This window comes from Tuber melanosporum (genome assembly GCF_000151645.1).
Source record: "Tuber melanosporum whole genome shotgun sequence assembly, scaffold_3, strain Mel28".
In the NCBI taxonomy this organism is placed as follows: Eukaryota; Fungi; Ascomycota; class Pezizomycetes; order Pezizales; family Tuberaceae; genus Tuber; species Tuber melanosporum.
The window spans coordinates 1,399,330-1,421,086 of record NW_003298974.1 but is presented as its reverse complement, the minus strand read 5'-3'; the positions used below and the strand labels follow the sequence as shown (position 1 = coordinate 1,421,086).

Genomic DNA, 21,757 nt, shown 5'->3' with positions numbered 1-21,757 from the left:
ATATATCCCCGTTGGATTATTAAAAATAAAAAAAAAGACTTCCTCCAATGAAACAAGATGCCTTTCCTCCCTCCTCCCTCCCTTCCACCATTCCTACCCTCTCACCGAGGAAGTCAGTCACATTACAAAAAAGCAAAAGGGCTAATCGAAAAACAAGAAAAAACAAAAAAAATGTACCTGCATGAATGAAAAACCAAAACCACTTAATCATACATGTTATACGCCATAACAAAACTTCGATTCACAAAGCATCACTCACCCCACTCCGAAATGTGGAAGGGGAAGGACCGCTGTTCTGACGACGGCGATGGCGGCGGCGGCGGCGGCGGCAGGAGTGGGTATTCCCTTGTGAACCGGGCAATGCCTTTGAATGAGAGTGTGAGGGTTGGTCTTATGGACATTGCGGTTGTAGTGGTGGGTAGTGGTGGGTAGTAGTGGTGGGTGGTGGTGGGGGATGGGAGAGGGGGGATGGGGAGGGAGAGTTATATACGCATCTCGGGGGGAGGTTTATGGTAGATATATATCTGGTTTGGTTCGCTATTCATAGATTCATTAATTCATTCATTCGGTGCGGAATGACAAGTTGGTTCGCGTATCTGGGGCCTACGGTATGGACGAACGGGAGGTGGACGCGTTGGCAAGAATGAGTGAAGTCGGGCGAGTGAGGATCTTGGGGAGTTCTATTTTGGATCGGGGGTAGATGGATGGATGATGGATGGAGGGATGGATTGAGGGAGGGAATATCGGATGGAAGTGAATGGTTGTGTGGTTGTTGATATCATGGTTCACCTGGTGGGAAGGGTTGCGTCGCTGGGCAGGGAATGGTAAGGCAATGAATGAATGAATGAGTGGATGAGTGGATGGATGGATGAATAGGTAGGCTAACAGTTCATCAATCAGTCCCGTATGTAAGTGCAAGACTGCGGATTGATAGATGGACTGATGGACGGACCGGGAGGCGAAGGTGTGACAGGGTATGGTATGTGTGTTCATCGAGATGGAGAGTTTGTGGGATGGGACAACCGTATGTATGTAAGTACTCGTAATGTCGAAGCGTGTTTTAAGGAGGACTGCTACTGCGTGCCATCAAAATTTGGCCCTTTTACTTGGATCCGGGTGGTATGCAATAGCAGTTCTTTTTAAAGAAACGCTTCGACGCTAGGAGTAGCATATATATGTATGATACTTGTGTATATGTATGAATGCCGTATCGAATCGTGCTCACTCTGCTTTCGCATAGTGGTTATGTAGAGGTATCATAGCTAGGTTAGCAAACCAGCTAACCAGCTGGCTGGCTGGCTTACCTGCCGGTGAGCTATGATAGACCATACAGAACAAGCGGTTGGTAGGAAGGCAGGCAGGGCTATGACTGTGGTGCGGTGATAGAACTTGCTGGTCGGTTCGAGATGGATTGCTTGCAAGACGTTGATCAGAGCCAAAGAAAAAGCAAAGAAAAAAAGCAAGAAAGAAATCGAGAAACCCAGAGAACTGGTAACGAACGATATTTTTCCTTGGTGAATTTTTTCCTTTTTCTCTTTTTTCTACCCTTTTTTTCCGTGCTTCTAATCCATAGTTCAGTGCCCGGAAATAAAGGCAAGAGAAGTGAGAGGTGTAACGACTGGCAAGCAACATTACGGTAGAACTCATGTGTATATGTGAGGCGAAGAGAGCGACGAGGTGGGTTGTTGGGGATGATGATAAGTGGAGCCGCGTGGAAATCTGGGGAAAAATGAGATATTCAGGTACATATTATGGGGGGGGGAGGGTTTTCTAGAATTTCTTCTAATGGGTAGGGCCTGGGAGGGCTTCGCGGTAATGTACGGTAGGTAATATCGTGTGAGTTGGAAACTGGACGGGGAGGGTTTGTCGTATATTCAGGCTGGCAATACTAGAGTAGTGTGTGCTCGAGCATGATGGAGTTAAGTTAGCGGAAGTACCTTGAATGTTGATAGGAGGAGCAGGAAGGCTAGGGAGGGCACGGTACCACCCCGTGGAAAGCAAGTTGTGCCCAGTTGCCAGTTAAGATAAGGGCTAGAACGCGGGAAATGGTCCCCTTGCACGAGTACAGTTGGCGGATGAGTGACATCAAGGTTCTTTTTTTGCCCCTTCCTTCTCCCTCTCCTTCTGGCCTTTGCTTTATGCTTCATGCTGATGCTGAATCCCTCCGATGGATGAATGAGCCGGCGATGGCTGGTGATGATGAGGATGGCGCTGTAATTGAAGGTTTCGTCCAAGGCTGTTGTCGTTCATCCCGCCTCTCTGTCTCTCCGCTCTTCCCCCCCCTTCCCCTTCTCCCTCTCTCTTTCCTGTAGGAGAGTGTTTCGACGTGCTTCAGAAACGGATGACAGACGATCAGATCCTGGCTTGTCAACCAATGATCGGGTTGGGATTGGGGTGTCGCTTTCCTTGTGGTGCATATTGTACTAGTACAGTACACTTGCACGCTTTAGGTACTTGTACGAGTAAAAGTGTGAGGGTAGACTATCTTTTGGGTTGCCTTCGACCAACAAAAGGAGAAAGGAAAAAAAAAAACATAGATTAAAAAATTCACGTCAATGACCCACCTATGATCTGTCCACCCATCCATCATTAGGCATTCGCCCAAATGGCTCAGCTGTATTCCGCGCTGTGTTTCTCTTTCACTAAACCTCAACTCCACCCACACTCATATCCACCCATTGCCACTGCCACTGCCGCTGGTGCTGGTGTTGATGCTACTTGTTGTCTGCAAAGCAAGGAGGGAAAAAGAAAAAACCTGGGCTGTACTGTATGTACGGTACTCGTATGTGCGAGTATTGCAACTGTGGTCTTTGATGATATGCGCTGTCCAGGTTGCACCACCACCGGGTGGGACGCACTTGTGTCCTGCATCCTGCGTACCACGCAAGTCAAGTCAGATTACCCTAACAGGCATACATGACTAGTGACCGGAGACCCGACAGGCAAAGTATCGGTAGAGTGCAGCTATTCTAATGCGCGGTAAGATAGGTTTCCGCTTTCCTATGATTGTCAACGGCGGTTCCATTGACATTGAGGCTTGGAGGTTGAGATCTGAGAGGCAGGGAGGGAGAAGCCGGAGAATTTGGGAAGAAGAAATTTATTGTGGAAAATAGATAAATAGAAGGCAACCTTGGAAATGGAAAGGATCGAATACCGGTAATCTAGTGTAGATGTGCATGACATACCGGTACAGTACTCGAGTAGTAGCGTATTGTTACACTCAGACATTTTTCGTAAATATCATACAAGTAGTAGCCAGGAAAAAAAATTGTGACCGCCGTGGTGGTGGGATGGAAGATCTAAGGCTGGGGATTCCTATCAAGTTAGCTCTCCGTCAAGTAAATTTACCACAATATGCCTTCAATCGTATCATCACCTCCTGCCTCGTCTTCTTCCTACGTCTCTAAGATGTATAGAGGAAAGAGAGACCCACATAATGGACACTACCGGTATGCTGGCTTCGTGTCGTGCTATCTTCTCGTCTCTCCTTTTCCTTTCTTTTTTTCTCTGTCCTCCTCTTCTCTTGTCCATTCCTTTGGTTAAATTTTCTTTTTCTAATGTTTCTCCCTCCTTATTACCATTCTGGGCTTTCCATGTCTCGACCCCCGGTAATGGAAATAGCCCGTCATTATCAATCTCCACCCCACCTCATGTGCCTCCACTTCGACCCCACGAATACCTGGAGTCCACAAGCTGACAATCCCACACTGCCGAAGGGAAGGCCCCTAACCGGCATTCCCGCTCCATCTCCATAGCAAACATTGCCTCCGCTGTTTTGCAATTTGGTGCTGTCAAGGGATATTGCATGCCGGCGACTTGGCTTCTCGTAGAGTAACTTAATACCGTAAGCAAGGCGAGCAAAAAATGTACGAGTACTCATAGGGTCACTGGTAGGTAAGGTGCCATATGTTTTGTCGCCCTGGGTGCTCTCGAGAGGAATAAATAATTCATCCCTCCTAAGCCGATTAGCAAACTGATATTGAGATAATTTTCCCATGAAACCTTGGAAGGCAGATTGGCTCTCTTTTTTTTTTTCCTTTTTCTTTCCCTTTATCTTCTTTTCCTTTCTTGTTGGTAATGTTCAGGTCGCATACCGCCCACATCACAATCCTCTAGGTGTTGCCCGACCCCACCAAACAAAGGTTACCCCTCCAAGTGTTGCGACCAACAGACCCCTCCTCAAAATTCTCGTCAGTCCAGTCTCAACCACTCTACCTCCACTCAACCGACAATAACTTCTTACCTCTCTCTCATTCTTTCCATTCGTACGTTTCCCCTTTCCCCCCATCCCATCAGCTATTCCTCCGCCGCCCAACAAAACTAAAGTAAAACACCACTCGTTACTTACGAGTGCCTCCATTTCCAGGTTTCTTCCCTGGGATTTGCCATAGCTTCTCTCATTCGCAAGGCTCCATCACCCTGCGCAAAAAAAGATGTATCTCAGTGCATCTCGCAAGCCGCCTAGCCGCAAAGGTTCGTCTACTCATCATGGACTTCCAGATCGCAAATTGAGTCTGGAGCTTGCTTGCCTGGCTTGGACTTGAGGTGTTTTTATTTTATTTTTATTTTTTTGAGTGAATTGTTGACAGGAAGAGTCATTGGCTAGGCTCCATGCACGATGTGCCGAACGATCTCATGAAGCACATCCATGAACTCGAGAAGATGTTCACCATTGATACGCCAAAGCTCCATGAGATTGTATCCGTATTCCAAGAGGAACTGATCAAGGGTAGGAACCCTTCGCATGTCAACGGCATGGAGGGTGTTGTTGGCTAGTTTGCTAACAAATTTTTTTGTTTGACGGTATAGGGTTATCTGTGGCAGGCGGCACAATTGTATGTTTTATCTGCAGCTGCGTTCCGATTCATCGCTTTGCGTTTTGGCCACCCAATGGGGTACTAATGTGTTACCGTCCGTTCATAGCCCATGAACCCAACCTGGGTGATTGGATATCCCACTGGCGATGAGACGGGCACCTACCTCGCTCTTGATATGGGCGGAACAAATCTTCGTGTTTGCGAGGTTGAGCTTCCTGAAGAGAAGGGCCAGTATGAAATCTGTCAGTCCAAGTACCGCCTTCCAGAAGAGATCAAATCTGGCACTGGGGAACAGCTTTTTGATTACATTGCCGAGTGTGTCAAGCAATTCTTGGTCGCAAATCATGACGGCCAAGATGTCAAGGATCTGAAGGAGCTACATCTTGGTTTTACCTTCTCATATCCGTGCGAGCAGAATGCTATTGATCATGGTATCTTGCAACGTTGGACCAAAGGTTTCGATATTGAAGGTGTTGAAGGCCATGACGTTGTTCCCATGTTCGAAGCTGCTCTCGAGAGAAAGGTAAAGATTCACTCAATAAACAGTCTCTTATTTGATACTAATTACGGTAATACAGGGGGTCCCAATCAAAATTACTGCTTTGGTCAATGACACCACTGGAACTCTGATCGCTTCTGCGTATACCGACAATACTACCAGAATCGGTTGCATCTTCGGTACTGGTTGTAATGCTGCCTACATGGAGACCGTTGGCTCTATTCCTAAGCTTGCTCATATGAATCTTGATCCTAAACTCGATATTGCTATTAATTGTGAATGGGGGGCGTTCGACAATGAACATCGTGTCCTTCCTCGCACTGTATATGACAAGCATATCGATGAGCACTCTCCCCGCCCAGGACAGCAAACATTCGAGAAGATGGTTGCAGGTCTTTACTTGGGAGAAATTTTCCGTTTGGTTCTTGTTGATCTCCATTCCAACCCTGACGTTAAGATCTTTGAAAAGCAGGACATTAGTGCTCTTCAGACTGAGTATTCCTTAGATTCTTCCTTCCTAGCCGAGATTGAGAGGTATGTTATTCAATGGCATGCTTGATGGGCTTGGGCTTACCATTCTAAGTGATCCATGGGAGAATTTAATGGAAACTCATGCCCTCTTTGAGAAGAAGTTGAAGATTGAGACTACCGAGCCTGAGCGCAAGCTCATCCGTCGCCTTTCGGAGCTCATAGGAACTCGTGCCGCCCGCCTTTCTGCCTGTGGCGTTGCAGCCATTTGCAAGATGAAGAACATTGAATCTTGCCATGTTGGCGCTGACGGCTCTGTATTCAACAAGTATCCCAACTTTCAGGAACGTGGTGCAAAAGCTCTTCGCGAAATCTTCGGCTGGGGGAGGGCGGTTAGGAAGGATCCTATCCAGATTGTTCCCTCTGAGGACGGAAGCGGTGTCGGTGCTGCTTTGATTGCCGCACTCACCATGAAGCGTATCAGGGGGGGTATTCATGCCGGTGTTAACGTCAAGCGCAAGAACTCGTTGATTCCTCCAGTCCCGTAAAAAAAAAAAGGAAACGGGTTGTGTTGCGGGGGGGTCCTATAGTCTGGTTTTGTTTGCTCTGCTCTAGGTCTCTGTACGTTCTAATACCTAAAATCTTTCTGCTATGCCACTTGAATTGAAATGATACAATCATTTTATTGCTATTACCGATATTATTATTTAACCTTTGACGTGAAGATTCCACCTTTTCCGGTTCTGTTCTGTTCTGTTCTGTTTTGTTTTGTTTTGTTTTGTTTTGGTTGGGTATTGTAGCACCACAGAAGATTTATTAGTGGGTATTTGTGAATTTGCATGGTAAAATTGTTGCTTTAAGCTTTTGATCGATAGTGCAACTTTTCTTGCTTTCAATTCGCCATTTCCCTTTTCCTCTTTCCCCCCCTTCCCCTCCTTCTCCCACCCACTACTCGAGTAGTGTCAAAAAGAGAAAAGGAAAGAGAGAAAAAATTCCCCATCATCACCATCATCGTCATCATCATTATTGTTTCGCGCATCATAGATCCCCGGCATCACCCATGATATTTGTGTCTCGTAGAGCACCATAGCCTACAGACATGCATGTCTAAGAATTAGACTCACGCATGCATGTGGGGGGTTTCAAAGTGGGGGGAGGGGGGGTTGCTTCCATCCCGCGGGATGGATTGAATATTTTGCTCGCTCGTTTGTTTGTTTGGCCGCCTTACTTATTATGCCTTAACTTAATATTTGTGTTATTGTTTGACAGGTGTAAAACATTTTACAGCAATCATTCAAGAGCACACCGATCCCGCACTTACAGTACAGTACAGTACTGTACTGTACGGCTACAGCAGCCCGTCGTCGATGGCTGTGCGGCTGCCCACTCTTGACTGCACTGTCATACGTACTTTACAGGCCGCATCATGTCGGTAGGTTGGGTTTGTGCTCCAGTACTCACTCTGATACCGGTATGCAGGCACGGTTCGAAGAGACATGGAAGGAAATATATTTGTTTTATTTTTCTTGTGAAAAAAAAAAAAAGGGAAAAGGGGAAAAGGGGAAAAGGGGGAAAAGAAAAGATAATACTAGTCAGAAATGTAAAAAAAGACAGGAGAAAAAAGTAAGCTCGTAGGTTACTTGTAGAGCACTGAACTCGAGTACTCTATGATATAACAGAAGGGCAGACTATCAAATAGCGCTTACTCAATATACGACAATGCATTTTGATCCGCCTGCAGCGTGAGCTGGTTACCATAGTGCAAGTTGGCCAAATTCTTTTCATTCATCGCGCACATGGCCTCCAAGTTCGCCCTGTGCATCTCGATCTGAGCCATCTGCGCGAACTCCATCTCCTGGAGGGCCAGGGCCTCCTGTGCCAGGGCCCACTCCCTCTGGGCCTCCTCCTTCTCACGCTCCCGCTGCGCCAGTGCCTCCTGTACCATGGCCCACTCCCTCCGGTCCTTCTCCTCCTTCTCACGCTTCAACCTGGCAATAAGTGCCTTCACGCGCGCGCACAATTCATCCGTGACCGCTGCGACCTTGGCCACGAAAGCCGGGTCAGGCTCTGCCGGGAACATTCCCCGAGGTAGTTCCCCGAACGCCCGTCCGCTGTCATCAACTATCGCCAGGCGTACCAACCGGTTGAAGAAGGAGTGCGCGTGCCCCGGGTCCTCCAGTATCTCGCAGACCAGAAGCTGCCTGAAGCCGCGGTGACTGAGCACGGGCATGCGATTTATCGCCACCTGCGAGCCCCCTCCAGTGACGCGCGTGATGAGCGAGTACTCGATCCCCAGGCGATCGTAGAGATGCGCGACCTCGGGATCTGTATTGTTGGGACCACCATCCGCTTCGTTGATCCACAAGCCGAACGAGTTCTCCTTGAGTGGTTTCCCAGTGAGTTCGTAGAAATTCGATATTTGGCCGGGGTTTAGTAAGTGCTGGTTCGCACCGGGGTAGGTTCTGCTCACATGTGCGAAGACCGCATCCGAGAGGTCCTTTAGGCGCCTCGTTGGGGTGTTGTTGCTCGATAGGAGCTTGCTCGCGGCGGTGGGAATGCGGGCCGCTAGCGGGGCGGGGCACGGATGCGGGCTAGTCTCTCCAATGTTGTTGCCGGAGCGAGGAGGGAGCGGGGGTGGAGGAGCTGGAGGCACGTGGTAGTCCCGGGAGATGCTGGTGGGTGGGTAGAGGATCAGGGTTTCGTGCTGCACCTCGTGAGAGTCCGAGGAGCGGCCAAGGGTGTGGCAGTTGCTGCAGAGGTCATAATTCGCGCAGACGCGGCAGATAACACGCGTTTCGGTGGGGGATAGCGGGGTTGAGCAAGCATTGCAGGTTAGGGCCGTGATCATCTTCTCCTCCTCGCTCTCGTCGGTTCGTTAATGTGCGGCGGGGGAAGCTGCAGGAAGAGAGGAGGCGAGTGCGGCAGAGAAGTTGGTTTATATCATGTCCCAAATGTCCCTTTTCCCCCACCCCGTACTTGTGTAACGTATGTAAAAGCAATTTGTGGCACTCTATAAATTTGGACTACCTGTAGCACTCTAAGGAGTTTCCCATAGCACCCACACAGCCCCGTGCATGAGCTGAAAAGGCTTGCAGCTTGTACGACACTTGGCAAATGAGTCCTCAACACAATCCAGCCAAGCTGTGCCTTCGAGTGATGTGTTGTGAACGATACATGTACTTGTAGATAGACACGGGTTAAGACAGTCAAGGTGTGAAAAAAGGAAAGGAAAAAGAAAGGTCGATGAGCCCAGATCCAGAATTGTGTCGATCCCCCTGATAGCGCCCGACGGAAATAAAAAAGGAAAGGAAAGAAAGCAAAATAGCGGTCCACAAGTACAAGTATGACTTTTTAATGCCTACGGTACGTTACAAGTAACACCGAAAGCCCCTATCTTTCCTCTCCCCACCATCGTCGTCGTGACGGACGGGCAATGCATCGTACTTGTACTGTATCCCCCCAAACACCCACCACGTAGTCGTCAACCCATGCTTACGGTTAATCAGCTCACCTAGGATCCACCAAGCAGCCCTTTGGAAGATCGAGTGATTACTTGTGAGTATTCTTGTGAGATAAAGGGGGTAAGAACCACTGTCCCCCTCCCAGAAACAAAGACACCCCCTTTACTCGAGTAAAGCAAACGCTCCCTCGACCCTACCGTCAAACCACAGAGAAAACCGAAGCAATACGGGTGCAAGTGCATTGCGGTGAACAGGGGAAACTCGTCGGCCGTCGAGCCACACCCGCTCTTCCGCCCGGATATTTATCTGCCTCCTGTCCCGACCGGCAGCTCGCATGGTGTGGACACGGTCATTCCAGGTCACTTGGTGGTGGTGATTTGGGTGATTGATGGCAGGAACCTGTTGCCTTGACAGACTGTCAGAGTGCAGGTAGAGATCAAGTGGGCTAATCGATGGTACCCCTGACAGATTATCACAAAATACCGGAACTAGCATTCCCTGGGCGAGATTGATTTCATGGTAGAATAGAAAGAGCGGATAAACCGCTGCCGTAGGGAAATCCGTATCACACCCAACGCACCCATAACCCACGAACGACCCCTGAAGTCCAACCCAATGATAGATGAAACATTACGCCAAAAAGGCCGAAAAAACTCCCAAACCTCACAATCAACACTAAACCAACTCTTCCTCCCCATCCTGCACCCTTTTCAACCGTCCAATCCTCGCCAAATACGCTACGCATCACCCATCAGCCCAACCCTCAAGACGAAGAAGCAAGAAAACAAACGAAAAAAACTCACCAGCCCCACTATCCGCCCAAACTTGGTACCTCCCCACCTTCCACATACCACCCGCATCCTTGATGAAATCCAACAAATACACAAAACACTCATCCCAAGCCTCCCCCGTCGCCGTCCAAATGAACCTTCCAGTGCCCCTAACGAAGACCTTACCGCTCGCCTCGTCGACGATGTATTCTTTGAACTGCATGTTCCGGAAAGAGAGGCTGTCGGCTAGTATGGTGAAGTAGTCCGGTATTGGTAGCTCGCGGCCGAGGAATGGTGTTAGCTGTGGGAGGCCGTGCTCATGGGCGGTTGCGGTTTCGGCGAAGTGTTGCAGGATTGCGGGGAGTGAGGGAGGTGGGGATTGGGAGAGGGTATCGCAGAGGGCCTTTGCCGCGGTTTGGAGGGGGGATGGGGAGGGGAGGGACATTTTGGATTTTCTTCTTGCTGGTTGGTAGGTGTTTGGAGTTGGGGATTGTGGTGGTACTTGTAGTTTTTTGGTGTATCATGTGTGGTTTTGATCTGTTGCTGACGTCATATTCTACTCGTCCAAGTGAAAGGAATGGTATACGTGCATTACGGTTAGTCAGTCACTATAGCACGGCAGTGGGGTGATATCTAAATATTTTACTGAATAGGATTTCAATATTATTACTTCTCCTAAAGTTTGACTGGGGGTTACATGATAAGGATAATTATTACGTCTTAAGATAAATACATTGGGATGGCACTGTTTCGTGGGGCAAAAAACGTACAAGTTGTGATCAGTAAAAATACATATAAATTTACCCTAATATCCCGTATTCCAACCCCCAAACAGAGCGAACTAGAGAAAGCAATATCAAACCAAAAAAGTTAGGCAAGAAACAACCAAAAGAGCGTGTAAAGTACAGTACAAGGGCGCAAGTAGTAAAATCTACAACATCTAGCAATCCATAGACTCTCCCAATTACTGGATCTCGATCCTCTTTCCAGCGCCAAAGACCTTCGGTACGACAACCCTCAAGATTCCATGCCGCAGGGAAGCAGTCACGGCATCGTGATCAATGACCGCCGGGAAGCTGAAGCTTCTAGCAAACCCCCCCACCGACCTCTCAGACAACAACCTCTTTGACCATTCCTCTCCTTTCTCCACCTTTCCCCTTGGCTGCTCCTTCCTCTCAACCGGGCTCCCCATCTTAGCAGCTTCTCCCTCAACTCTCGCCTTCTCAGTTGACGAATCAGTAATCCCCATCCAATCGTCTTCGTCCGGGACGTCTTCGATCGTCGGCTTCAGTGATCATGGAGATGATGGCACGGAGGAAGTAGGTGTTGGGACCACATCTTCACCCTTATCCTCCTTCCCGCTTGTCTGCTGCGATGGTGATGACGATGTTTGTGGTTGTGCCTGGGGGGCGACTATAGTGCTCGACCGATCAACCCGCCCTCTGACAACCATGTTGCCCCTACCCGTGAACTCGACGGAGATATTCGATCTATCGGTAATGCCAGGCAGTTCGCCTTCAACGATGTACGCATTCGCGGTCTCACGCACATCGAAGCGGGGAGAGAACGACTTTCTCGGGGGGCAAGGACAGTAGTTGAGTTCTGGAAAGAACAAGTATTGAAATACTGGTGCAGGCATTTAAATTTGTTTATGGAGTGTGGTGTGTAGAGTGGTGATATAGCAATGGTGGTAAGTAAGTAGTGTTTGTAGATGGTGGTAATGATTATTCGAATTGTGATTTCCGAGAATGATGAGACCTTTGCTGCTTCGAGGAAGGCATACTTATACCCACGATCACGGTTTCTGGCATTTTCTCTACTCTACTCGAGTAATTGATTTCGCAGCGAGTCTTCGTAATTCCCCGGATCGCCACAGGATGTTTGTCGAAGGTTGGGGAAGATGGGAGAGGGAAGTGGAAAGCTACCGTAGGGAACATTCTGGAAGATACAGGATGACGCGTTGGAACACAGTGGCTAACCGAGATTGATGATCTTATCTAATCTAATCCATCTTATCCGAGGAAAACATCTCTCCGCCAAGATCCAATTCACCCACACCCTCACGTACGAGTACACAAAAGGCCCAGCTCGAGAAGAAGAAAATGGAAGACGAACCACTTACGAGCAAGACCCCGATCATTCTCCCCTAATCAATCGTACAGGCTTAGCGAAAAAGAAACCAAACCCTCTTTTTTAAAAAAAAGTGCAATTGCGGTGGCGATGCAAATGGGCCCTAAAAAAGCAAACAATAGGCGAAGGGAGACTTAACCTTCAATGTAACCCAAGCTCCGGCCCTATGATCAGATGGTGAGGAACTCCTGACCACTTCCAGGAACCTCTCAGCTCAAGATTGGCCAATAGATCGCCAAGAATCCGAACTTCGAATCCCGGATCTCGCAACTAAATTATGGAGAGGAGAGATATGATGATACCTTACAACTCTACGAGCGAGCTACGACTAGTCCAGCGGTTTACGGTACTTTGCCATGCTCGGGTGTGTGCATTAATACCGTATTTTTCCGAAGCTCTCCTCCCCCTTGGTCTTGGGCTATTGATAGCATGAGATCACGATAGGTTTATCATATTGTGGTCGAATCTGACCTGCAGCGTGATGCTTACTCGAGAACTCGTAGCAATGATACGGTATCCAGGCCAGCGCGCGGGGTAATATAATACCCTACCCGTCACGGGCTCCCGAGTACTCGTACGCGGCGGATAAAATAGGCAAATGCACATCCGTGGTCTTCCTGTGTGTAGGACGGATGATCCATTTTGGTGGTACAGTACCAGTACTGGTAGTAATAACTGGTAATACCGATACAAGTATTTCATTCCTCGACGCCAGAGCGTGACACAGTAACCAAGAAGGCATTCGCTCGAGTAATTTAATCCACTGGACCAAGTTCCCTCAGGCGTACCAGCACAGGTATCGGTACAGTATTCTGGAAGCCTCTTTTTCGTTATCGCCAAGGGCTCGAGCAGCACTCGTAAGTCAACCGTCTCGTTATTCTTTCGTTGCGGGTTCAATTCTATCGATGAATACGAGTTAACGACCTCATAAACCTATCACATCACCCACCGGTACGAGTAGATCTGGGGAGGGAGACCGATTGTTGTTTCGGATCCTGCGCCGGAGTGTTCCGCTTCTATATAAGGTGTAGTCTACGAGTAGGGCTTTTTGCTTCTGAAGTCAGAACGAGTAAAAGCAAAGAAGATGCAGGGTAACCGCACTGAGCACAGTACCTATTGGCTAACCATTGGAGTATCGTTCGATTGTGCTGGTTGCGGGGTGAAGATGACAGTCACTTGGGGCTGAAGTGCATGCCAGCGGTCTACATCCCCAGACGGGGGAGCTACCAGTACCATGCTCGCAAGCAACCGAGAGCTGTCAAAAATCCCACCATCTGCGGTTATATAGGTGGAAAGATGAAAGAAAGGCTTTGATAAAAAATATACAGTACAGCAAAGTAATAAGTTGAGCAGAAACGCATCAACCAAATGAACGCAAACCATAATCACAAAAAAACCCCTTCACTCCAGTTCCAAACGAAAATGAAAGAAGCAAAAAAAAAAAAAACTCCCCCATCAGCCAGCAAGCAACCTGCTATCCAAACGAAATAAAGAAACAAGCACCAACAACCCTCATCAATCAATCGATCGATTTAATACTCATATTTCTGGCTCATAGCATGTTGCTTCTCATAGAAAATCCTAAAGAAAGAAAAAACATAATCAGCAACCACAATCAAGCTCAAGCAAAGGTTTCAGAAAGCATACCTTCCACCCTCCAGAAACTCCTCCATATTCGCCTGCCGCTCCGCATCGTCTCGCTGAATCTTATCCAACTTCCTCGCCTTGCGCTCCTGTCGGGAGCGTAGCGGGTGCGCCAGATTTCTCAGCACGCGTTGCGACTTTGAGGGCTTTCGCCGCGGGATGGTGCTGAGGGGGAGGAGAGATGCATGATCGTGGCCTGCCATTTTTTTCTTTCTTCTCTTCTCTTTTGTAGGGATGAAAGAATGAAAGAAAGATCTTGGTCTTTGTGTAGCGGTGGCAGTAGCAGTAGGTGCTTGAGATGGGAGTGGGAAAATCACAAGTACTCTATTGAACGCCGGTGTTGTTCCATGGGAATGACGGACAAACGGGTGGGGTGGGGTTTATCTATCAATTCTCCCTCTCCCTCTTTCTTTCTTTCTTTTTCCCCCCCTCCCTACCATCCATTCCATTGGTTCATACATAAGTTGCATACATACTCGATTGCCTACGAACGCTCCCTCTTTCCTTGACCAGTCGGGCGAGTCAAAAATACACTTTTCTAGCCTGCTCGCAGCGCTACTGTACGGAAATTTCTTTTTTCCGCTCCGTTTTCTTGGATTGATTGCTCGATAGACTTAGCCTACGGGTATCATCGTCACTGCTCGCTTGGTCGAATTTGGATTTCGTAAGTTGGGAGGGGGGGCAGTGAGTGTGAGTGAGTGTGCGTTTTGTGTGTGCGAGCTGTCTCGCCTGGTACCGGCGCTGACTGGCTTGTCGAAGGATAGGGAAGGATGAAAAGAAGACGTGTCACAAGTGACGTTGTCCTTGCCCGTGGTTGTTAGCAACCAACCATAGGCTGTGGCTTTATAACGAAATGGTATAGCGCAGCAGGCACCAGCCACGAATGGGCTTGTGGGTTCTAGGGTGATGCATTGTGTCGTTCATCTCTTTGTGGCTCGACCCGCGCCTGACTGGCTGTGGGGCAAAAAAGTGCGATTCGGTGTTGGGCGACTGCCTGAGCTTGTGTTCCAGTGCTCGCACCATATCGGAGTTGGCTCCGAATTGGTGTGTCATGAATGCTCACTCGTGCGGGATTTTTTCTTTCTTTCTTCCCCCGCCTTGGTAGCACACTTTAGTACTTTAAACCTGGGCCATCCCGCTCGTTTACTTTGCCTGCTTGTGTAGTGTGTTAGATTATGGGTATTGAAATCGTATTTGGAGAGTCGCCGTACCGGTATGGGTTCCTCCAGTGGGTAAGCACCGGGCGGATACGATGCTCGGTTGAGTCTAATGGAATGCGTTTTCCGGCGTTGTCCTTTAGCTCTGGCTTGCGCAAAGTACTGGCGCCCGGGTGCTCGCCAATTGGGGGTATGGTGGCTATCATGTACTGTTGCATGGAGCCTTTGGATATCGACAGGCTTGGAGGGTAGCCTTTGCCCACAGTGATAAAGCTAAAGGGGGAGGGAGGGATGGTGTGCAGGTTCATGACAAATTCCGTCGGATTCTCCTCCGTGGCGTGCGCCTTACCGGCCGGTATACAGAAGATCCGACAGTAATAACCCTACGCAAAGTCAGCCCATAGAACCGCAAGCCCCCAGCAGATCAAACGAAATATTATGAAAGATATATCACCTCAAATAAACAAACAGGTGGCGGGGGGAGAGAGGACGCCCTTAACAGCTCCGGGTTCTGGATGGAGTTCGAGGGCGGGATGACTCTTTGGATCCTTCAATAGGGCACACCCCGCGAAAACGATACCGAAGGGGTCTCACCCTACGGTACCGGTAGTTTTGCCACTTTGATTAGGCTCGGCAGTCGATTGTTCGGCTTCTTCTCCGGCTTCTTGGGTCACCTGGTGGCCCACCGCGTGCAATTCTGGGTGATAGTGGAGTGATGAAGTGGGCGTCTTCCTGGACGTGCGCATCAAGTTTGTTGATTGTCATAAAACATCATTCAGCCCCATGCTCAGGAGGCGAGAGGAATCTTTGTAGTCAGAAACACTTGTGCAGTAGGGATTGGAAATAGAGATATATCTGCTATCAGGAAAACTTCTATGCTCACCGCAAGGGATATAAAGGGGCTATACCCTTTTTATACAGACGGGCAACTCTATGGCACCTGTGACATTAGTCCTGGGTCACACCCTCGAACCCAATACTGCACAGTATTCGCCGTCCAAAAGGAGCTTAGGTTGGTCTAGCTGGCAGATATTTGATTTCCTAGCTACAATTCGGATCCATATGGCACGAACCGAAAAGATAACATACAGGAACGAGCAGCGAACCATGAATCCGAAAGGGACGGTACTCGGGCTCGATGCATGGGAAATTCTTCCGGCAGCAAGTTAATTGCATACCCCCCCCCCGCCTCCCTGAGCCAACAAACCTACTCCGCGTCTTGGAAGATTTATATTTCGCGACCCAAACGGATTCCAAAAATCACCTAATTTAGCCCCTTGTGAATGTGTGTGTTCCGAAGTAGGAGAGAAGAAGCTTGATTTTTTAAATACAAAGCGAGAAGAGATACTAATATACTACATCGACTGAGCAGTCACACCGGACACTGTGTCCTATACTACATAGGCCACCTTTCCAACATGACGCAGTAGTGATACCCTTATTCCGACATCCAACTACAAGAGGTACCCAATGCGGTAAACCACTTATAATTAGATCAGGCGTAGTCACAGATTGAGAAAACAAACAAGAGTCTTGTGACTAAAGGAAAAGGAAAAGGAAACTACCTCTGTACGGTGGATAAGGACTAAGTCCAACACCCCTATCGAGTGACGTCTTGTGCGGTGAACTTACAATCAGTGAAGGATGGCCGTGCCGAAAACAACACTACCAGTATCATACTATAGGATACCACATTTCAGCCCGGTCGGTCAAAGGCCCATCCAGATGATTTTCGCTGTTCGCTTGGCAGAGGTTGCGGTGCAGTGCGCGCACCGCTCCGTGATAGGACAAGGCGCCAGGGTGGCTTCGCTCATTGCATTTTATGCTCTGGATCCTCTCCGCGCAACACACTAAAAACCCGCAGGAGGTAGTGAAAAGGGCCGGAAGAGGGCCAGTCCCGAGCGCATGGCCGGCGACGTTGGAAGTGCCCGAATGATTCCACAACTGTAGCGCCTTGGTTGTCTCCCAACTTAGGTACGCCATGATACAAGTGTTGATAAGTGGTTGGAGGTGGGAGTATAGGCGTCATTCAAATCTCTTATCCTGAAAAGTCATTGACAATCCGAAATTGCTATTTTTTTCCCTTTTTTGGTGACTATTTAGGAATACATATTTGCTAGGGCCCTGATCTACGGATGTGCTCGAGTACCGGCACCGTTCGTTGAGCCTTCTTCTTAACCCTCCTTCCTACGTCATGGAGTAGTTAGATGCTCTGGTGCTAAGAGGCGCTAACCTAAATACTGTTCGGGTACCGTCCTCGAGCACAGAATCTGAATATTGACCCTCAAGACATCCAAATACCGGCATCGTACTCTACGAATTGTTTTCGGCCCCGGGACTTTACACCTCTATGAGAAAAAGAAATTCCGAAAAGTAAAACCTAGGCAGGCTCCAATCCCCAGCACTCCTCTGCGATGCTACCACACATCTTGTATGATAACTTTTGTATATTCTTCTGGCAAGAACGCAGGAAAAAGTGGAAGATAAATGTCCAGGGTCTAAACTTTAACCATTAGGACAGCTACAGAAAACATTTCGATCTCTAATGCCACAAGCATCTGGCGCAGTGACAGGGGCCGGAAATGTGGAAAAAGCCATATCCCCATATATAGGCTAGTGGTACAAGTAAAGAGGAGACAATATCATAATTGGACAGTAGATGCTCCTCCATTCATCCTGTACTGCACGAGAACAAAGCGCACGTGTTGAGGAGTATCATAAGAAAAATAGAAGTGTTGTGAAATATTGCGGGGCAGCAGGTGGAATACTGGCACTCGAGTAGAGAACAACTACTGTCTGACTATCATGATATTTCTAATATTTTCTTTTGAGTTAGCCTGCGTTAGGTACCGTATAGACTATACAAGTAAATTGGTTCCTCGATATTTCTAGGTTGTGCCTGCCGAACTATCCCGAAAAGTAGCAAAGCCTCTCGGCTATCCCGCCCGATTTTTTCTTCCCTTCGTAGTTTTCTATTACGGCGATATTGAGTCGGGACTGTGCTGCAATACCCGTATCGAATTTGAAGGCTTAAAGCTGTACAAGTTCTGGATTTCGGAGGAGTTATCGCACGCAGTATTGCATCGTGTGGTATATCGCACCACTTTTTTCAATTCCTACCGCTCGTAGTCTACCGCGCCGTGTGTTCTGGAAGTGAACAAAGTTTTGCCCCCTGCAATCGGCGGTATTTCAAATACCGGTACTGTACTTCTCGAATATTCTGGAGGTGGAATACCGCTCGCAACTTGCTTACTAACCAACAGTACGGTAACCAACGTCGGGGACAGAGGAAGGGTCGGTGGGTTTCGGGGGAGGGTGCTCGACCTGTCATTGCCTCTGGATTTGACGGACGCTGGGTGGCGGTGTCCGGATAGTACGAAATTGCCTCTGTAAGGCACTCGTTCTTGTGCCATACCGGTACGGTACTCGCAATTTTCTGACGTTTGTAAAAAGGACTGGGTCCGCATATGCCTGCATAGGACAAGATATGTGAGTTAGTCCAATCATATAAAAAGTAACAACACATAAAATTAGAATTGTGACCTAGATTTCCAGTACCTACGAGTACCCACCCTTCGCGGCGAATTCTGTCTCTCAATCCAGTCAGTTAGTAAAAGCTTTTCTATTATTTCACAGAAAGCAATATCTACTAATATGTCCAAATTATTTGTTCCATGGGTGCCAACAACCTCGATAGTGAAACGAGCTCAGATCGCTGCCTATTGAGCAATGAGAGGTCACTGCAAGGTCACTCTTGAGCAAATCTCTGTGAAAACTGGGGTTCTGATTAGCACCTGCTCCAATATCATCTGAGAAGCAAAGCGGTGAGTGAGTAAACCTGGAGAGAATTGTTAGGAATACCGAGATCCGATACCTAGGAACCACCCTAGGTAGGGTAACCTCTCCCGAAATCGAAATCTCAGGTCTCCAACACCCCGCTCCGGCCCCCTTACGGGGCCCGCGCGTCATCATACATATTGATCTAAGTTGCGTCCTGTGAGTATTATACCACAGAATCGAAGGTGTTAAAATAACACCGTATACGTCGCCGCCGTCCATCCGACCGGATCCTATTCGCAGGATATATAAGAGGGAACCTTCGGCTAGGTCTGGGAAGTATAACGGAGTGAATCCGTCAACTACCCAGAATGTTACTAGGCTTCAAGAATGAGATATCTTTGGCATAGGCCGCAAGTAACGGGACGTTTTCGCGCAAAGAGATGATAATGAATAGTAAAGGATCTTAATGAAAGACTAATACATTCACATCCACCCTACGATAACCAGAAGAGTCTGGAACTCCTAAGAATACTACCATCGAACCCAATGGAGTTCGAGGAGTGTTACAACTAGGTTCCGGTACATACTGCAACCGAGAGGGTAACTCCCAAACCGGTGACAGTAACCAGAATCCTGTTACCCACGGCAACCAAGGGTTACCGATTGAGGGATTATCTACCAACCCTATGGAAAGGCTTCCTGCAGGAAAGTAGGAAGTCCTCCGGAAAAGATCTATCGGTTGGGTATGGAGTTATGAAGAGTTGAAGTTAGATGACCTAGAAAGTCGGTAATAACAACTATCTTCGCAGATGCAACCCGCAGATGAAACTGATCATTTCATCGACAAGGGAGACGATTGGAGCCAACACAGTTCGACTTGAGAATTGGGCCATTTGTCTAAAAAGACTCTCACCATCAGATAATTACTATTGGAAACAGCATGACTTCCAAATAGTCATATTATAATTATCAAAGAGGGTGTGATGATTTTCAGGGTCTCCAGGTATTCGCACCTTGGAAGAAAACCCGACGTTGCGAGTTATATTGGAAAAAGGTACATGGTTGTATGTTAGTTGGATGTAGTCCGCGAACACTCAGACGTGGAATATAAATATCGAAGTGCCTCCCAAGCTTTAGACATCATCAAGCAATGGAGAAGAGACCTTAACAATATAATATTGTTCTTACGATTTTACTTTACTTTACTTTACTTTACTCTGCTCTTAGTAGTCATAAACAAAACGAGTGAAGTCCGAGCCTTTCTAGACAATGTACGTCTATAAAAACGAATCTCGATCGGCCTAGACAACTCTGAAGTCTATCGGGTTGCCTCCGCCTAACAAGAATTCTGATATTTGTGCTTCCATTAATCTTACCCCAAAGACAATTTGCAAGAAGGAATCTACCTCTACCCTGACAGCAGTGGACAAGTAGTACTTGGTGGAGGTTACTGTCAGATAGTGAACATTGTCATATGACATATACCTTACTTGCATAAGCTGCTACCATAAGACCTAATTTCTAATTTCTAATTTTGAATACTGTAATTGTTAGTATAATCAATAGATGTGAATAATAATAATGTTGTCACGAATGTGGCTTGGCGAGGAAAAGGTTTTCACATGACATATGATTATGAGTCACAGGTATGTTATTGTTTCACACATATGACTCATTCAAGTCATATGATTTGTTTTGTGTGGGATTTGTGATGCTTTCGCACCTGGCTCAAATATGAGTCATGGGATGTGCGCCTGACAAGTATACCTTGCAAGTGTGCCTTGCCGGTATGCCTTGATCATATGATTCATGTTTTGCACATGACCTTGTTATGAGGTCATGGGTTTCACACATATGACTCAGTTAAGTCATACGACTTGTTTATTGTGTTATGATTGGTTTATGAGTTTTTACACATGACCTTGCTATGAGGTCTTGGGTTTTGAGCATGTGACTACCTTGGTCACATGACTAGTTTATTATGATTTGGTTTCGCACATATGACCACTTTGGGTCACATGACTATGGGTGGGAAGAAGACTATATAAGGAGGCTGATGCAGCCAAGGAGGACAGGTTCTTCAAGCTTTGTTTAAAGTACTTTTCCTCGTCCTTGCTGTCGCTTCGCCCCGAGCATTTCTTTCGCCCTCATGATGGGCCTTGATGTCTTGGATTCTGGAGGAGATATCTGAGTTCGCTCAGTAGTTCCTGGGGTCTTTGGTGTTGAGGTCTTTTAGGTGTTGCATGGTGGACTACTTATTTGCTTCTCGTTTCGTCGCCTGATGGCTTCTCACGATACTGTCACTTTGAGCACTTCCTCACGGTCGCATACGAGCCCCTTTTGGTAAAATGTCTACGGCTTCCTGTCTATCGTCTACATTCAGGTTTCGCGTTCGATTGGGGAGGATTGAACATTGTGTTTGGGGGGATCACCCGTGTTGTTCTTTAGGCCAGCTCATGTTTCTTGTTGGGTTTTAACGGAGTCCTTAGTTCTCACGATACAAAACGCCCTTGGGTTAGACTGATGACCTTCCCAAGTTTCAACTCATTGTACCGGCCGCATCATTCCTCAGGTGGCAGGATGGTGCCCACCCAGCCCCTTCTCGTTATGTTTTTGTTTCTATGGTCGGAATCCTACGATATTGTTTATTACCATTCCCTTGGAAGTTTTGTCCTTATGGCATATACGGTGGTTCAGTCAGGTGTCTCCTCCTTGCTACAGTGGGGATGGCTTTGACTCTGAAAAATCTTACCCCCTGGTGTGGTTTTACATTGCTACCTGGGGTGGAGTGGGACGATTGGCTGCCAGACACCCGTGTTGTCTGTGCATTTGGGTGGTTCAGTTGTGGTTTGTGGTTGGCGGCTTCACCTATTCCAAGTAGGTCCTACCTTCCGTTTGTCTGCTTCTGTTTGTTCGACCTCTCCCTTCTTGTTGCGTCAGTAGGGGATGCCTCTTGCCCGTCGTTCGGTCCGTGCTCGTTGCCGGACCTGTAGGGCTGGCTTTGGCTGGCTCTGCTTACTCTTTCCCGGCT

General features: G+C 47.8%; 5 protein-coding genes; 1 reads left to right on the top strand and 4 right to left on the bottom strand.

Annotated features, from left to right (window-relative positions):
• Positions 1–4,225: 4,225 nt before the first annotated feature.
• GSTUM_00006856001 (uncharacterized protein) lies at positions 4,226–6,484 on the top strand. XM_002839001.2 has 7 exons: positions 4,226–4,265; positions 4,367–4,473; positions 4,607–4,729; positions 4,810–4,835; positions 4,924–5,340; positions 5,396–5,850; positions 5,900–6,484. Exons 2-7 carry the CDS (start codon positions 4,434–4,436, stop codon positions 6,330–6,332), a joined length of 1,494 nt encoding a protein of 497 aa, XP_002839047.1. The 5' UTR covers positions 4,226–4,265; positions 4,367–4,433; the 3' UTR covers positions 6,333–6,484.
• A 797-nt stretch (positions 6,485–7,281) lies between these two features.
• Positions 7,282–8,661, bottom strand: GSTUM_00006855001 (uncharacterized protein). XM_002839000.2 has 1 exon: positions 7,282–8,661. Exon 1 carries the CDS (start codon positions 8,630–8,632, stop codon positions 7,487–7,489), a length of 1,146 nt encoding a protein of 381 aa, XP_002839046.1. The 5' UTR covers positions 8,633–8,661; the 3' UTR covers positions 7,282–7,486.
• A 1,078-nt stretch (positions 8,662–9,739) lies between these two features.
• Positions 9,740–10,499, bottom strand: GSTUM_00006853001 (uncharacterized protein). XM_002838999.2 has 2 exons: positions 10,049–10,499; positions 9,740–9,982 (listed from the first exon to the last, which is right to left on the bottom strand). The coding sequence occupies exons 1-2, from the start codon at positions 10,458–10,460 to the stop codon at positions 9,921–9,923; spliced, it is 474 nt and encodes a 157-aa protein (XP_002839045.1). The 5' UTR covers positions 10,461–10,499; the 3' UTR covers positions 9,740–9,920.
• A 334-nt stretch (positions 10,500–10,833) lies between these two features.
• Positions 10,834–11,884, bottom strand: GSTUM_00006850001 (uncharacterized protein). XM_002838998.2 has 2 exons: positions 11,352–11,884; positions 10,834–11,300 (listed from the first exon to the last, which is right to left on the bottom strand). The coding sequence occupies exons 1-2, from the start codon at positions 11,652–11,654 to the stop codon at positions 10,980–10,982; spliced, it is 624 nt and encodes a 207-aa protein (XP_002839044.1). The 5' UTR covers positions 11,655–11,884; the 3' UTR covers positions 10,834–10,979.
• A 1,550-nt stretch (positions 11,885–13,434) lies between these two features.
• GSTUM_00006849001 (uncharacterized protein) lies at positions 13,435–14,127 on the bottom strand. XM_002838997.2 has 2 exons: positions 13,793–14,127; positions 13,435–13,726 (listed from the first exon to the last, which is right to left on the bottom strand). The coding sequence occupies exons 1-2, from the start codon at positions 13,990–13,992 to the stop codon at positions 13,678–13,680; spliced, it is 249 nt and encodes an 82-aa protein (XP_002839043.1). The 5' UTR covers positions 13,993–14,127; the 3' UTR covers positions 13,435–13,677.
• Between the last annotated feature and the right edge of the window lie 7,630 nt (positions 14,128–21,757).

Bases quoted from the DNA above. Each gene is read 5' to 3' on its own strand.
- GSTUM_00006853001 (XM_002838999.2), bottom strand. From the start codon at position 10,460: ATGTCCCTCCCCTCCCCATCCCCCCTCCAAACCGCGGCAAAGGCCCTC. The intron at 9,983-10,048 runs GTGAGTTTTTTT...GGTGATGCGTAG, and splicing joins TTGGGCGGATAGTGGGGCTG to CGTATTTGGCGAGGATTGGA.
- GSTUM_00006850001 (XM_002838998.2), bottom strand. From the start codon at position 11,654: ATGCCTGCACCAGTATTTCAATACTTGTTCTTTCCAGAACTCAACTAC. The intron at 11,301-11,351 runs GTGGTCCCAACA...TGATCACTGAAG, and splicing joins AGGAGGATAAGGGTGAAGAT to CCGACGATCGAAGACGTCCC.
- GSTUM_00006855001 (XM_002839000.2), bottom strand. From the start codon at position 8,632: ATGATCACGGCCCTAACCTGCAATGCTTGCTCAACCCCGCTATCCCCC.
- GSTUM_00006849001 (XM_002838997.2), bottom strand. From the start codon at position 13,992: ATGGCAGGCCACGATCATGCATCTCTCCTCCCCCTCAGCACCATCCCG. The intron at 13,727-13,792 runs GTATGCTTTCTG...TTCTTTCTTTAG, and splicing joins GAGTTTCTGGAGGGTGGAAG to GATTTTCTATGAGAAGCAAC.
- GSTUM_00006856001 (XM_002839001.2), top strand. From the start codon at position 4,434: ATGTATCTCAGTGCATCTCGCAAGCCGCCTAGCCGCAAAG. The intron at 4,474-4,606 runs GTTCGTCTACTC...GTCATTGGCTAG, and splicing joins CAAGCCGCCTAGCCGCAAAG to GCTCCATGCACGATGTGCCG. The intron at 4,730-4,809 runs GTAGGAACCCTT...TTGACGGTATAG, and splicing joins CCAAGAGGAACTGATCAAGG to GGTTATCTGTGGCAGGCGGC.